This window comes from Calonectris borealis, chromosome 29 (assembly GCF_964195595.1).
Source record: "Calonectris borealis chromosome 29, bCalBor7.hap1.2, whole genome shotgun sequence".
Taxonomy (NCBI): Eukaryota; Metazoa; Chordata; class Aves; order Procellariiformes; family Procellariidae; genus Calonectris; species Calonectris borealis.
In genome coordinates, this window is record NC_134340.1 from 2,447,623 (window position 1) to 2,463,887 (window position 16,265).

General features: G+C 40.7%; 1 protein-coding gene across 6 annotated transcripts in view; it reads right to left on the minus strand.

Annotated features, from left to right (window-relative positions):
* Positions 1 to 16,265, minus strand: part of ASH1L (ASH1 like histone lysine methyltransferase) — a 67,640-nt gene that overhangs the window by 38,239 nt on the left and 13,136 nt on the right. For all 6 annotated transcript variants that reach the window (XR_012677601.1, XR_012677602.1, XM_075175986.1 and 3 more), the window contains exon 3: positions 4,499 to 9,248. Coding sequence is in view for 4 of the 6 variants with exons in the window: in XM_075175986.1 (XP_075032087.1) it covers positions 4,499 to 9,248 (4,750 nt within the window). In the remaining 2 variants the exon portion in view is untranslated. The remainder of the gene's footprint in view (positions 1 to 4,498; positions 9,249 to 16,265) is intronic.

Sequence of the window (16,265 nt, forward strand, 5' to 3'; positions counted from 1 at the left end):
TCTGCATATTGCAATTATGAAAATGCTGAGATATTAAAAATTCAGATACTAGTATAAAAACCTAAGTAGGCAAAAACGCATACGGCAGTGTGCAATGAGGATATGCACATCATGAAAATTTCTAGAAGATAAAATCTAGAATGCATACTTAAAAATAGGCTTTCATTCTTTCCCTTCAAAATATTGTTCGTGATAAATTAGCTCAGTGCTGAATGTTCAGTTCTGATCTCTTTCCTTACTAACAGACTCCAAAGAAACGAGAGAGCGGGCCAGTGAAGTTACGCTCTAAATCAAGGCCACAAATTAGCACCCATGCAAATGGCCCTTTGCTTCAATGCGTGAATAGAAATCCTGAGGTATAAGACAATGGGAGAATCCTGGAATGCATCAAACTGATTTACCAGAAATCTTTAGGAAAATCTCCTTTGAGAGCCTGTCTTGCCTCAAAGTTTGGATTTTTTTTTTTTTATCATGGGTGTTATTAGCTCATGGTGTAACATCTGAGATATGTTCGATTGATAGAGGACATAAACACTATCACTTTTCCAAATATTCTAACTTCTTGCCAAGGTAGAGGAATGATTTTCTTTATCATTAATTCTTCTCAACAAGGGCACAATCATAAGGCTGCTGGACATTGTCCCAAGTTGCAAATCACATTCCTGGTGAAGATTTTCTGATTTTCCGATTTTCCTGCATGGTATCCTGATGTAGAAGTGGTGCTGGTGGGCTCTTAAAGAGGGCTTCTGTACTGTCTGTTCCTACAACAGGTATGTAAAAAGGAAGATGCGGTGGAGCTGTGCAGGGAGACTACACACGGATGCTTAATATTAGAAAGAGCAGTCAACTTTTTTTATTCCATAATGAATTTTTCTACTAAGGAACTACAAGATGCACTGATTTCATAAAGCGTAGATTAACACAAATACCCTGGGGCCCCAGAGAAAAGAATTATACAGCAGGAATAATTGTTCTAAGCAGGAATAGGCTATAACTTACAATAGGGGGAAAAAAAAAAGTGAGAGGAATTTGGAGGACTGCTTGGACGGCAAAGCTGTTTGTAACTATGATGTTCATATCCTAGAGGTCTTCCTTCTTTCACAATCTGGCCCTTATTTCCACGTGGGCTCCAGCCCATCCCGGGCGGCAGCTAACCGCTGTGCGGTTTCCCGCCACCGCGCCCCGAGGGGCCTTTCCGGCCCCTGTACGAATCCCCCGCGTGCCGATCGCGCCGACCCGGACACGCTCGGCCTCCCGCCACGCCACGCCACGCCACGCCGACGCCGGGCAGTGCCCGGGGCTCGGGTCCCCCGAGCGACCGGCAGCGCAGCGGGACGCGGCGGCTCCCGCGGCAGAGGCGCGGCGCGGCCGGCAGAGGGCGCCGCTGCCCGCCGGCGCGGCGCCGGGCTCCGCGGGCCGGCCCCGCTGCGCGAACAGCGCTGCGGGAAAGGCCGCGGGACAGCGGGCCGCGAAGCGCTCCGGCGGAGAGCCGGGCCGAGCTCCACCCGTGGCACCTCGGGGCACGGCGGATGCCTGCGGACATGAGCACCTTGCGTGGGACGGCGCGTTCGCCACCGAGATAGGAGAGGCTCGCGCTCCACAACGCAGGGTTGGCCTGTCCGAATGCGCGATCTCTCGAACGCGCAGAAAGGCACGAGCACCTCCCGTCAGAGTACGCCTGCACACCTCGAACCCGTCCTTTTATTTGTAGATGGCATGAAGGCAGTAAAGACTTGTCAACTGTACTGATCCCCACCGAATGGCTGATTTTGTTTTTCTCCCCTTTCCTTCCAGGAACTGTGCGCAGCGCACCGAGACCCGTTTATGATAAGCTATCAGTTGTTTGAAATAACTCGTGGTGTGAAGCTGCAGAAGTTTACTAAAGACCACTGTGAACTCCAGATGAACAGGTAACGGCATCCTACAAAAATCTTAAAGACAAAATGTTAGAGCCTCGCAACCTTCATTGGCATAACTGTGTGTACGTGCTGTCTGTATTAAACAAGCAGCCTGCAGCATGTAAACTTCTACCTGAACTTCATCTTCTGCGAAATACCGACCTTCACTAGAGTCCTGTTTGCCAAAATATGTATGTTTCTAATACAGCATGGACACAGGCAGTCTCCGAAAATATCTAGCATCAGCTAATATCATAGAAAGAATCTGTCAGTTAATTCAACCAAGCAAGGTTTACGTTCAAAAGTCTACTGAAAGGACGCGTATTTTCCATATGGGATACTTCGAAATAAAATATCATGAACATCCCCTACGGATAATACAGAACAATTTTAGAAGGCATTCCCCGATGCTGGTCTCTGACTACTCATCTTAACTGCTCTGATTCTGTGTTCTCTGTAGCATGCACCTAAATTGCACCTGGTTTAATAAATAAACAATCCTTGATGCACCACAGGTTTTTTCTCCATCTGTCCTTATTTTCTGAAGCGCACAAAAACATCTAAGTCTTTCATGGTAATGGTTTCAGAATCACAATTCAGCACTACAGTTAAAAACAAAACACAGTATGCAACTTGACACTGATCTTCTAAAAAAAAAAAAAAAAAGCCAGCCTTTTTACCTTACTGGGGCTTTTTACTAGATGCAGTTTTAAGTTCTGATATACTGCATGCACATGATGTGGGGCATTAGGAGCTCCTTGTGAATGAGGTGAATACTGAGCTGAAAGCCAGTCTCACAACAAAAACAGCTGGTTTCCATTGCGGGAAATACACTTACGGAAAGTGATACACGGCATCTGAGGAACCAGTCAAACATACTGCAAGAGGGAGAGTGATTCAGAGCCTTCACCAGCAGGTTGCAGCTTAAAACATCTCTGCTTTTTCCCTTAATTAGGTTGTTCCTCATAAAAACCCAAGTCAGATCATTCACTGTAATGGAAATCCTCAGGAAATTCCCAGAACTGCACGAGCTACCACAACCAATTCTTCACTCCTCGGAGCCAAATTTAACCCTTTTGGTGACGTAGCACTTCGAATTTTTCTTTCCATCGCTGCAGGAGAAGCAATCTCATGGCTTTATTGCTTTCTCCTGACTCCCACCTGCTCCGAGTAGTTTTAGTAATATGAAATAGTATGAAGTAATATGAACTTGTAAAAGAATCCAGCCACTTCCAACTACCCTTAAAGAAGCAAAACATAAAACCCCCAAGTGCCAAAATAAAACAAAGAGAAAAAACCCTTCCATACAAACACAGTCAGAGCAGGGAGATGGCAGGAGACATCAGAATGGGAGTATCACAAGAAAAGGAGGAAGATGAGTAAGGAACGTGAGGAGGTATTATTCATTACTGGTAGCTAGTTGTTTGCTCAGCTCCTGGTCTGTGAAATATTAGTCACAAGTGTTTTTGGACAAATGATTTAAATTTCAAAGGAAAGTGTAGGCAAGTATTGGAGGGAGGGAGGAGAAGCTATCAGACTTCCTTTACACATCAGAAGTAAGCAAGTAAAACCACAAGCCACACTTCCGTCTTCTGCAGGTTATCTTTGTTATGTGGTCTCACTAACGTGTCCATGGCAATTAAGACAGAAGTGGATAAAATGTGACAATTATTCCCACAAATACCTGTAATAATAAAGTACAGCATGAAGTAACACTTAAGCCAGTAGGGAAAGTGATGTGTAATATAGTTTCTTCAAGTCCTAAATTTCACATTAGATTTTTGTTTTCTTAATATTATGCAAATGACAAAGTTCACAGTTTCAGAGTGGACGTCTTTTCCTTAAACAGCAACCCTCTGACAGCATCATTGCAACTTTCTGTGTATACAGTCTCAGCTAGTTCTGTTTCAGTTTTGCTTGAGGCTACATAAGATGAATTTCCCAACTATGAATAAAGCAGTCATGACAAGGTTTGTTCTTAGGCATTCCCAGCATCATTTACCAACTGTTCTGAGGTACTGCTAGAGGCCTCAAGTCAGGGATCAAAAGCTATACTGTAGTAGAGATTATCAAAATAACTAAAATGGAGTTACAAAAGAAAAAGGAAACATTTTCTTAAACGGAGATGTTATTCACAATAGTAGTACCAAGAGCTAGTCTAAACCAAATCCACCGACCTTCAAACCAAACAGAAACATGGCTTTTAAAGTATCAAAAATCATGAGAAATTTTAACTCATTTCTCCAGAAAGTTAAAATTGTAAGGAAAAAGAAAAGACCTTTTCATGAGAAGGCATCCTTAGCATAACTTTATATACCGCTATAACGAAGTAAGAAAAATCTGGTGGGAAGAGGTACTTACACAATCCCATAAGCAGCTCTGGAGGAGACACTACGTCAGTCTGTACCAAATGCTGCACAGAACAGTGCTTTAACAGAATAGAGACACTCAAGAGCGAAAGCAAGAGTAGTACTGAAATTCAACACAGAAACATTCCTACAAAGCCAAAGCTATACTTGCCCTCCTTTTCTAGCGCATGTTTGGTACGACATAAAATAGCAAGACTTGTAGGAAAGTAGGCAGAGTTAGAGCTCCCTTACCTGACAGTGGCTGTAATGCCTTTTCAATAGAAGGCAACGGTTCCTTTCTGAGAGGTCGATTTAGCGAGGTGTCTTGTGCACTGAAGAGTCCAGGGCTGTCAGTTAATTTTTTACGTCCATTGGTGCTGGTAGAGTTTGTGACTCTGCAGCTGCCTATTGCACTTGTGAAAAGATTTGTGTGTTCGTCGTTGCTGGCTGGCTCAGAGCTTGGAGTAAATCCCCCCAGGGACAGACCTGGGGAATTTTCTGAACAGTCTATCTGTAGCGGTGTCTGCAATCCCAGTGCTAAGGAATTAGACTCCGAAGGCTCTCTCCTGACCCACTGTTCATCTCTGCTGAGCAAACCCTTTGAAGGTGACAGGTGTGGACAAGACATGTGACATCTGTGTTTCTCTTTATGTTTGTACCTCTCACCAACAGCCTCCTTCCCAAATCTGTAGCGCTTCAAGGACTCCAGAACTGTTCTAGAAGAGCTATTAGCCGTTATAGTGTCCATGGAAACCTGCGGTTGTTCAGAAGAACGATGTTCTCTGTGTTTATGGCGATGTCTATGCTTATGTTCGAGCATCCAGCCATAAGCCATTTCAGGTGGAACACTGGGGTACGTGCTCATTGACAAGAGCGGAGTCCTACTTGTCGTGAGGAAAGCCTCCTGGCGTAGAAGCTTATGCTTCTTCTTGTGATACTTGGTGGGATTGAGAAGCAAATGGCCTGTATGCATGTAGGAAGGTGGTGGCAAGGGGGTAGTAAAAGAAGGAGAAGGTGGAGGAGGATAAAGAGTTGGAGGGTACCTTCCATAATAACCTAAGCCTATGGGAGCAGCTGCAAGGGGAGAAGGAGAATAAGGCATGCCGTAAGAGGGATAGAACCCGGTACTGGAGAGAGGAAAGCTGAGACTATGCATAAAAGGCATTTCTGCCATAGCCTCCCGCATTTTCGGAGGCCTGCCTCTCTTCTTCTTTAAATCGGGTTTTCTAATGTAGTGCAAAGGATCTAAAGGAAAAGTAGGATGGGTATAGAAACTATTGAAATTTATCCTAAAAATGGTAGGCAGTAAATCTCGGGGTATAAAATGGTGACTTCTGTGGGTTATTCTAATTTCACTTAATCGACTTATTAATTCTTCTAATTCAGCGAGGAAATCTGGGTCCTGCCTACCTCGAAGTTGAGGGTACTTCTTTTTCCTTTTTCGTTTCTGTCTCTTCATTTTGTCATAACTAAGGTAATCGTGACTGCGGCGCTTACATTTGTGTTTATGCTTTTCTTTTAGATTACTTAAAACGGTGGAAGTTTCGGGTGGAATAAGGGAAACATGATCAAATGAATGCCTTTTCTTCTTTTGCCCACAAAACTTTTCCGCTCGATCTGAAGTACTGTTATTATCTGTTCCTATTCCACTGTCGCTGGGAATGGTCTCATCGCTGTGAGACTCACTTACTGGCGAAGGAGTGGCTTCTTTCAGCGATGTCAGCTCACTCAAGTGAGAAGGAGAGTTTGGCAGCAACGTAGGTGGAGATAATCTCCTCCTTCCCTTAGCAGCTTTTTTCATCGCAAGTGTCTGAACAAGACTTCCTTGTCTGGAGTGTATGTGTAAATACGGCACTGAGCTGGGCTCAATAAATCCCGCATCGCTGCTGACAGGGCTCTGTCCCCCACTCACTGCAGACGACTGGGAGCAAACCGGAGATGGAAGAATCTCGGAATTATTAGCTGTTGAAGGCAGCAAATGGGGAAGTACTTGTCCTAGTGACGTACCAGGAGCTTGCTGAGCAGACTTCTCAAGAACTGTCAAACTGGCAGAACCGCCAGTTAAAATGCCATTCAGGACAGCTTTAGGTTTCCTTCCTCTCCTTTTTCCTATATAAATTGTTCCTTTCTTGCTGACATTTATTTGCTGGCCTAATTTTGAACCAAATGTGGCAGCAAGAGTTGACACTGTATTGTGGAGTTTAGATTGCACTTTCCCTTTGTTATTTGGTTCCACTGTACTAGACAGAATCTGATTCAAAAGTTTCTTTCGCTTCAGAGTTTTCATTTTATTTATTTTTCGAATAATTGTTTTCATTAACTGTCCATTATTTCTCTTGGCAACTTTCCTGTCTGAGTCCACTTCCAAATCAGTCATGCTACAAATATTAGGTTTTTGGACTTCTTCTGGCCCTCGGAGCTGGTCCTTTCTCTCAAAAAAATCCCCACTTCGATGTTGATCGCTTTCAGACTCTATCTTGCTTGAGTTATCTGTTCCAACAAAAGGTGCCACAGAAAGAATAGGTGGCTTCATTTTAATTGATGACCTGATCTGTCTTTTAGGTCTCCCTCTCTTTTTAGGAAAAGGTTGTCCTGATAAGCTCTGTTTTAGGGAGGGAATTTCTACTTCAGGCTGCAAAATTGGAGGTTCTTGCTCTTCTTTTGACTGCACTGAAAAGACTTTTGATGCTGGGATCTTTAGAGTTCTTTTGGGGGGACCTTCGAGCTCTGGCATCTCCTTGGATTTAGGTCTTCCTCTTTTGGGTTTATACATGTCAGGTAAGAAATCATCTGACATACACAAACTAGAGGGTTGTTTGTGAGTACTGTAGAACTTTTGAGTTTGCTTGTCAGTCTCAGCTAACAGTGCAAGAGACTGTCCATTAGCTTCATTCAGTTTTGGCAACTGATGTTTGACAAATTCATGCTCCACAAATGAAGACGATCCTATGTTTTTCAAGAATTTGGCCTGCTCCAAATTACTGCTTGATAGTGCACTGTATGAAATGTTTTTAAAAAGCTCTGACCTTTCTAGTTCTAGACCCTTCGGAGGTCGACATGTGTTTCTTGACACCACTTTAGTCCATCGTGGTTTCCTTCCTTTTCTTTTCTTTAAAGGTTTTGATTGCTGAGTAGTGCTCAGATTTTTTGCTCCTTGGCAGGATTTATCCGATGCAGCTATTGCACCGATCTTTAGGAACTGCTTGCTACTAAACAAGCTTGTAAAACTAACTACTGAAGGGGTGACAGTAGCATGAATGCTTGTTTCAGCTGCCAAAATAGGCTTTTTCCCTGTAGAAGGACTAGTTCTTGAAGTTTCTACATAGGTAGCTTTTGAATCATTTAAATCTTTATCAGCACCTTTAAAATCAGTGCTCAGAGTATGGTTCAATGTTCTGTTTATATTCAGAAGTGTACTGTCAGAAGAAAACTGAGTTTTGCCAATCTGATCTGAAATACCTTCTAAGAGATCTGCTGTGGAACTTAAATGCAATGAGTTAGACGCTAACTGTGAAGATGTTGTTGAGAGGCTCCTGTTTAAGGTGGTAACAGACACTGTGGGTGAAGGCGATGGGAGATTCCCCTCTCCTACTGCACTAAACGGGGACTTTGCTGTCGATACGTCTGAAGCACCTCCTGTTCTGAAGTCTGGTGAAGTGCAATATACGGGAGGCTGTTTTTCATGCTTAGATGTTTCATAAATCCCTTTTTCACTGGTTGAGTAACCATCCTGTGGAACGCAGATTCCTTCGTTAAACATCTCTTTGCCTACATCAGCAATTTCTTTCCGAATTGAAAATTTTTCCAAGATACTTTCTTTATTCTGTCTCATAATATGCTTCTCAAATGTTTTGCTACTAGTATTTTCCTTTAGTAAATCTGTAGTCTCATGGCTTTCAAGGCTACTGAGGTTTGAATTGCAAGGAAGCTTAAAGGGCTCCGAGGCAGGCATAAGAGAGTCTGCTTTCAGAGTTCCAGAGTCCTTGTTAACCAAACCAACTGGACTGCCGATTCCCGTTGGCTTCTTTCCAGGGTCTTTGCTAACCAATCCCACTGGACTGCTAATTCCTGGCATCTTCCTCCCAGAGTCCTTGTTAACTGGTCCCATTGGGCTGCCAATCCCTGGTGTCTTCCTTCCAGAGTCTTTGTTAGTCAGAACTGTTGTATTGCCAGTCCCTGGCATCTTTCTCCCAGAATCCTTGTTAACCAACCCTGTAGGACTATTTATTCCCAACAACTTCTTCCCAGCATCCTTGTTAATCAATCCTGCTGGAGTGCCAATCCCTACCGGCTTCTTGACAGACTCCTTATTAGTCAATCCAGTTGGAGTGCCGATACCCGGAAGTTTCCTCCCAACGTCTTTGCTGATTAATCCAACTGCAGAGCTGGTGACTGGTTGTTTCTTTCCAGAGTCCTTGCTAAGTAACCCAGTCGGAGTGCTGATCCCTGGTGGCCTCTTTCCAGAGTCCTTGGTAACCAATCCAATTAATGGGCCAATCCCTTGTGGCTTCTTCCCAGAGTCCTTGTTAACCAATATGGCTGCACTACCAATCCCTAATGGCTTCTTCCCTGAGTCCTTGTTAACCAATCCAACAGCAATACCAGATCCTGGCAATTTCTTTACTAAATCTTTATTAACTAACCCACTTGCAGTTATGGTTCCTGGTAGCTTCTTCCCAGAGTCTTTAACCAAACCAGACGCAGTTGCATTTCCAGGCTTCTTCTGCTTTGTTTTGGAAGACTTTGAAGGAGGACAAGTTGCAATAAGTTGAGCCAATTTTTCTGTTACAGTTGTTGCTCCATTAATTTGTGTTCTATCCTTTAAGTCAGAATTATGGCTACTGATAAGAGTCGGAGGAGATGACTTTATATAATCTGTCATTTCAGAGTGCAAGGGGGTAACTTTCTTAGATAAAGGATTTGTTTCTACTTGTATACCTTCTTCCACATGTAATTCAACTGTTGCAACTTCTCCAGCTTTCTTGTACGACTTTGAAGGGTCCTAGAAGTTAATAAAAAAAAAAATCTTTAGGAACAGAGCACAAAGACTCTCTCTGAGTAACACAGTATCTTTTTATGTTGAGATGATTAATACCTGCTTTTGATAATAGGGTAACTATATAAAAACACGCTTCACGATCCTGTTAATTTTAAAGCAAATATATTTCAGTGGACATATTCAGGCTCTTCTAAGCCTGAAGTTAAGGAAACCCAAACTCGCTCCCAGTCCTCAAATGTAAACCATTTAATCTGTCCCCCAATTATAAACATTCTCCAAAAATACTGTTTATTAAAAAAAACTATTAACAATAATGTACTGGGCTAACTATTTATAGTGTGATAGCACTCGAAGACCTCCCATGCTACTGAGAAGCAGCTGAGCAATGCACTGCAAGGGCAGGCACTGTGTAAACCTGTCCATGCACGGCTCTATCAGTGTTTCTCAGTCTTGTCCCATGACCCCCTCAGCCACCGTAGTAACAGGTTCTCCTCACAGCAGACAGCTGATAGTACTAAAATAAGTCAAATTATTCTGTTGTTTGTATGGGGCGGGGATGGCACACAACACACATGAAGTAAATGAAACTTGCAAAGTTATTTTCGGTTCTGACCTAACCAAATTTGAAATTTACTCTGTAAAGGTTAAAAAAAAATAATTGCAATACCCATTACCTCAATAAATCCTATTAGGAACATCACAATAAATTAATCTTTTACTTTGGAAGAACATTCTTCTTCACAAACAGTGCCCAACACATCTCTGAAATGCATGGGATACATTCACTCCAGCAGGGGCTAAGAATGGAAGACTCTGATCCCTTATGAGATTATTACATATACACGCAATTTGAAAACCTTCTGGGATCTCCTATCTCAAACATTAAATAAAGAGTGAAAGGCATCAATGCCACACCTATTCATCCCTCTGCAATAAAAATGAATAAGACAATTGCATGGTACTTACTGTACTTGATTACAGTCAGCATTAGATTGATCACGTCCACGGTTGGCCAATATCTAATTATGCTGAAGAAAGATATAGCCTGGATTCCTTTGAAATCATTTGATAAACAGCAAACTTTGGTACTGATCATGAACAGGGTATTTGTTCAGTAAGCTACACCAGCATGACTTAAACAGAAGACTGCAAGCTGGATTCAGTCGGCCAGTTTCCTAGAGATGGGAAGTAGTTGCTTGGGTAATGTGCTGCCTGAGCTGTCAGAGCCTCTGCAGCGCATAAACAGGCACTCCAAATCCTAGGCTGCTGCCTTTCTGCTGGGATGGAGCAAGAGGTGTGTTTCTTTCTGCCCACATACAGTCCTGGCACTTACGTGGAACCTACTGACTCAGCACGACACACGACATGACTCCGAACACGGAATTCAACCACTTCAGCCGACACTCTTGGACATACCTGGGGTAGACTGTGAGGGCTAGAGATCTTAACTAAATAGTATCAAAGTAGTCTTTCTGATCAACCTGAATGATTACCTTCATTGAGTTACATCCTCTTTTCTATGGTCTTAAATTTTGAAAAGAACTTCGGAACAAAATTTTAATCTTCTTTGTTCAGTGGGCTTAAGGCACATTTGAAAAATTCACCTAAATACTGACTTGGGAATTCAACTCTTCCTTCCTGTGTCTGTTGAGCCATTCGTGTATACACTCTCTTCTTCTTTGTTCTCTCTCTCCTGTATAGTCTGCTACCCTACTAGATAGCTTCTGTTGTATTCTCATACTCTACCATTTCTGGGTATTGAACGCCTCTTGTCAGGCCTCACCTTTTCCTATCCTCTGTTTCCAAACAAAGAGCTTGGAAGTTTTATTAGATAGTTAAATAAAATAAATAAATAAGAAAACCCTTCCAAACACTAGCTTTGACCTAAATAAGAGGCCAGGATTTTGAAAACATGACTTTAGCATCAAACAAAGATTCTTTGCAAGCTGAAGGCATTTGCCCTGTAAAGTTTCTTTCTCATCTAGGGCGAGTGAATTTTCCAAGCACACTGAAAATTATTTCAAAGAACATGAAAAACAAAACAGGAAACTTCTATTGAGATGACAGAAAAGAAGTCAGAAAAAGTTTGTAATTTTTTCAGCATTTTTAAAAACAAAAATTTTATATGGGAAATTATTTTCCTTTTTTTCCATAAAGCCACTTAATAATCTGTATGATCAAAAGAAACAGGGTTTTTTTTGGCATGGTGGTGGTGTGGGTTTTTTCAAGGAAAAAATTTCATCTGACAACAGTTAATAGAGACATCTTGATCAAAATATCTAACCTTCATCAGAGAAGGTTGCACTAATGCGGCTGCTGCAGTAGCTGCAAAAACATAAAAAAAAACCCAAGAAGCATAGAGTCAGAGTTCCTTCTTGCAATTCTGTATTATTAAAAATTTCAAATTTTCTGTTGAAGTGAATGGGAGGTATTGCTATCACTAAGGAGTATCATACAAGAAGAATAAGACTATTGTAAACAGATGATAAAAATTAAACTTAAGTAGTGCACAGCCATGAACTTCAGAAATAACAAGGACATTTTCTGTATGGAAGGCAACAATGGAAGAAAAGAATTTGAATACAGTGCTCATATACTGAGGAAATCAAGTAAATCTCTCAGCTTAAGCCAGCGTCAGTACAACTCTACCAGCTCCAGTCACAGCATAAGTGGTGGTACACAACAACTGTAAGTATTTTTAAGAACGTTATCTAAAAGCTAAGGAAAACAGATCACCCCATATGTCTCAGACTAGCCTCGATCACTGCCTGTTTCTTTACTAGGTCCACACTAAAATCCTTGATGTACCAGAAGCAAAATTTCACTGGCTGTTATGACCACTGCCCTATCAGTCCAAACGTGTTTCCAGAAAGTAAACAAGATTTCACAAGAAGAGTGATATGTCACTGATCAAAGTTCTCCTTTTGGGGGAGGGTGGCCACAAGCATCGGTTGGGGTCGGATGTCTCCGAACCTGCTGCAGTAGTAGAACAAAACCCTCCAGTTGTATCGGTTACTGGTTTTAAAGCTGTGGTGTAAAAGAGACTGTGGTCTATGGAGAATAGTTTGGCACTTAGCCCAGCTTTTCTGTGGCAGCTGCAATCTTATGTAAATTATGCTGGAGCGTCACATTTCAGGAACTTCCCCCCAACTTAGCCACCCTCATACTCACAAAACATACAGCTGGGAGGCGGGGAGCAGCCATGATGTGTCCTACTGCACTGGAGACAAAAAAGGTGCCACGCTTTCCTGAAATAACTTCTATTGCGCAAACAATCGCTCCATTAGATGGGAAAGAGAAATCTGAAGTCCAAAACATGTTACAGAGTGCTTTCAGTGAGTACAGCACTTCAAAGCTTCAGCGGTTGGCGTGGCCAGGTTCACATGCAGCTCTACAAATGCCTATCTAGTCTCTCGTCGTCATTTTGCTCCTGGAGCTGGAAGCTGGCCTTACATGTAATGCATTTAGCGTTCCACTTTTGTGGTTCCATGGAGTGGAGAGCCCTGCTTCACTGACTTGAACAAATGCACAGCTTTGTATCAGAGAAAATGTGAAGTCAGATTTTAATGCAAATCGTTTTGTGAGCACTACTAACAAATCACCAACAGAAAAAAAAACCCCAAACAAAAAACTAAAAAGCCCCTAACATCTTGTAGGTGTTTCATCCATCTAATTCACCTAATACGTCTGCAAACAAGCACATATTTCAAGCTTCTTCACTGATACCTTTATGTTGCAATGCAAGTTGACTATGCCACATAAAAGTCTAAACCAGTTTTTTTTGGATTACACGAATTTTCAGTTAAGAGTTCTAGACCTATTCATGTTACTCTGGCTTTCAGACAGTAGGCTTCATCTAGGCACAAAGCCATTAAAAAGGTCTAGATTACATTACATTAAAAATCATTTTGTGCTTTAAAAACTAAAACATTCATTCCTGTGCAATCTTAGGCTACAACTATCTGGCTTAAAACTCTATCCAACAAAAGAATTGCTCAACGCAATTGCATAAAACATGTAAGTTTTCAAAAATTGGTATTATTGTTAATTTGAGCTGAATTTAAAATTTTTAATCTCTCACGTGGACATACGGTTTCTAGACTTGCATCATTAATTTGAAGAATAAAAATTCCACGTCATTTTGATATAAACTATTACCAAGTTATAATCAATCACTCCAGAATCATCACAGGTACGAACAGCAAAAAATTGGCTTTACTTCTAAAAAAGGCATTCATTGTTACACTACAGCATGATCTCAGGGTTTATTATTACTAGATTATTTTTTACTGTTATTATTCTTGGTACTTATTTGCAAAAAACTAAAGAGTAGATAATCTTTCACAAGAACAAGGATATCTCCTATCAAGTCTGGTGTAAAATTCACACTTCTCACACTAGAACCAAATTAGGAAATGCAAGATAGTCTCAGCTTCCAAAAGCTGAAATAGTTAGAAGAAAACAGATTGTTAATGAAAATTTTGTTTGTTAATTCTCTTGAGAACTACCAGCAAGCAGTAAGGATTTTTAGATGTACATACACACACACTCACACACACAGATTTACCCATTATTACTTTAGCAGTTGTATTTCTCGCCAATGCACAGGCTATAATTCAAACAAGCATTCTGAAGAATCACAGAAATTCCTTGTGTAATTGTGGCATCAATATATTCTACGCAAGTTACCCAAATAATGAGTGAAAGCGTGTTTGCTGTTTATTTTTCACCACCAAGACTTTTTAGTCTTTTCTAAAAGCAAGTTTTAGCTGACTACCAGGAAAAAAATGACTTTGTGTAAGTAGTCTAAGAGAAAAACTTACATCCCAGATCCTGCAGAAAATATTCTTGAGCTACTCAAAAAGAAAACAAAACAAAACACTTCCTTGGCTTTGTTACTTTTTTGCTTGAAAATTTTCAGTTATTGGCTGTGATTTCATCAGCAAACTTTCCTGTAGAGCTTCCCTACATAACCAAGGGCAATAGAAAGAACGACAGAATACCGCACTCAGCAGTTTTACAAAGAAATAAGGAGATGGAGCAAAAGGGCATGTTCCAACTTGCTTCACTGTTTTACCATGACTATTTTAGAATTACAGCAGGCTGTTACAATCACTTCTTGCCTTCCTATTTTCTAAAACTTTTGTAATGCAACTTTGCTATGTCATTGGCTACATTTACCTTGCATGTATAGGGAAACCATTCATACATCTCTTGTGCTAAAACTAACAGAAGCAAAATTTATATTTATGTCTATGACGGGTTTTCAGGTTTAGCAAAGGTACACCAGCCATACAGCAATGTCTGTCTGTCACAGGACACTTCTGAAAGAAAGAAATCCAAGTTTCATATTCGGTGTCAAAAAGCAAATTGAATACTGTTTTGCTATTACAGTAACTTCTAATTTTGTTTCTCTTAACACCTCAGAATGTTAGCCATTTCTAGGTCTCTCATTTCTGTTCTACAATTTTCTCTTCAGAAGACTACTAGCTTTTTTGTCTACACATTTCTGGAGGACAAATTGTAAATATACAATTTACCCACTTCACTTAACCCACTCATCTTTCAGAATGGAGATAAACCCTCTGCTAACATAACTGAAAACACTGCCCAAGTTTTAAGAGTCCTTTCAGCACTGAGCTTGAGAAAGAAGCATAGCTATCACAGATGAAGCACACAATATTTTCCTTTTGTTTTAATTTTTACACTGATATACCAGGAGAAGATACCCACTACTTCTCTTTGTGTCTTAATGGTTAACTGAGTATACTGCAAGTGCTAAACTTCCATTCAAATTCTTTATTCCTCCTTTAAAAGTACAGAGAGTTCAGTTTCACAGCTCAAAGTATTGCCACACCTTGCTCCAAATTGGTAATATATTCGCTTTTTTCCCCCTCCTCTCCATTGAAAGGAAAGATTAAGGGATCACTTTCATTTTCTGAAGTGTAATTTGCAGTGGTAAAACTTGCTTTATTTCACTGCAGTAAGGAAAAAGAATCCCTCGGGTATCAAATTCAGAACATGCAATGGTTTTAAACCATGTTTACCATTTGTTTCTAGAAAGACGCTTTTTAATCACACTTGCTAGAAATCAGTAGGATGCTGTAAACCGTCATTTCTAACAATCCAAAGCGCCAGAACGGCAGCAGGGAACATACAGAGTTAAACAACTTGAAAACCATTTCAGCACAATTTGAGAGAGAGAGCAGAGTATCTAGAGAGAATTAGCATTAGTCAGGGATTTGAAACTATTTTAGGGAATGCAAATTTAATGCAACAGATCTGTGCTTCTCTACATTACGTGTTTAGGTTGTTCACCAGACAAGGAGTAACTCCACTTAGAGTAGCTGGAATTAAAAAGTGATATGGTATCAATGGTATCATATATAATATCCATAATATTTAATAATATCAGTAATATTTGTTTCCCAACTTTCTAATTTCCGTTTGAAATATGACGGATCTCTTGAAGAAAAACCTAGTATATAAACAATGATGTCAAGGATGAAGAATCCATGCTGCACCATCTAAGTTTAAATATTAATTATTCTCCCTGGTAGAAATTCCCAGAGCATGATCTCTTGATGCAATGGGAAAGTTTCCATACTTAATGGCTCTCTTTGCTAGTAAGAGATTTTCAGTTGCAAGTACCACCTCAATTCGGACATCAAGAGAGATCAATGACTGCATATTCCAGATTCGTCCAATACTCAACTCATCGCAATATAGTCTTGTTTAAAACGGGGGGGGGGGAAGAGTAAGTCATCAGTATAATGACAAATCATTATCTACTCTTCCAAATTTTTTCAAGATGAAGTTAGAGAAATCATTAGAAATAATAAGCTTGTTCTGAAATAGAAGAATGTAAAATAAAGTCCATAGCCAAAGTTTCAAGTTACATAATGTACCACTTGAGAATTTCTTGTTTGATAGGCTGACAGAAAACGCCTTTCTGTTTATAATGGAGAAAAAAAACCCAATGCAGTTGCATGGTAGTGTCTGGAAAAAGTAATTTTAGTC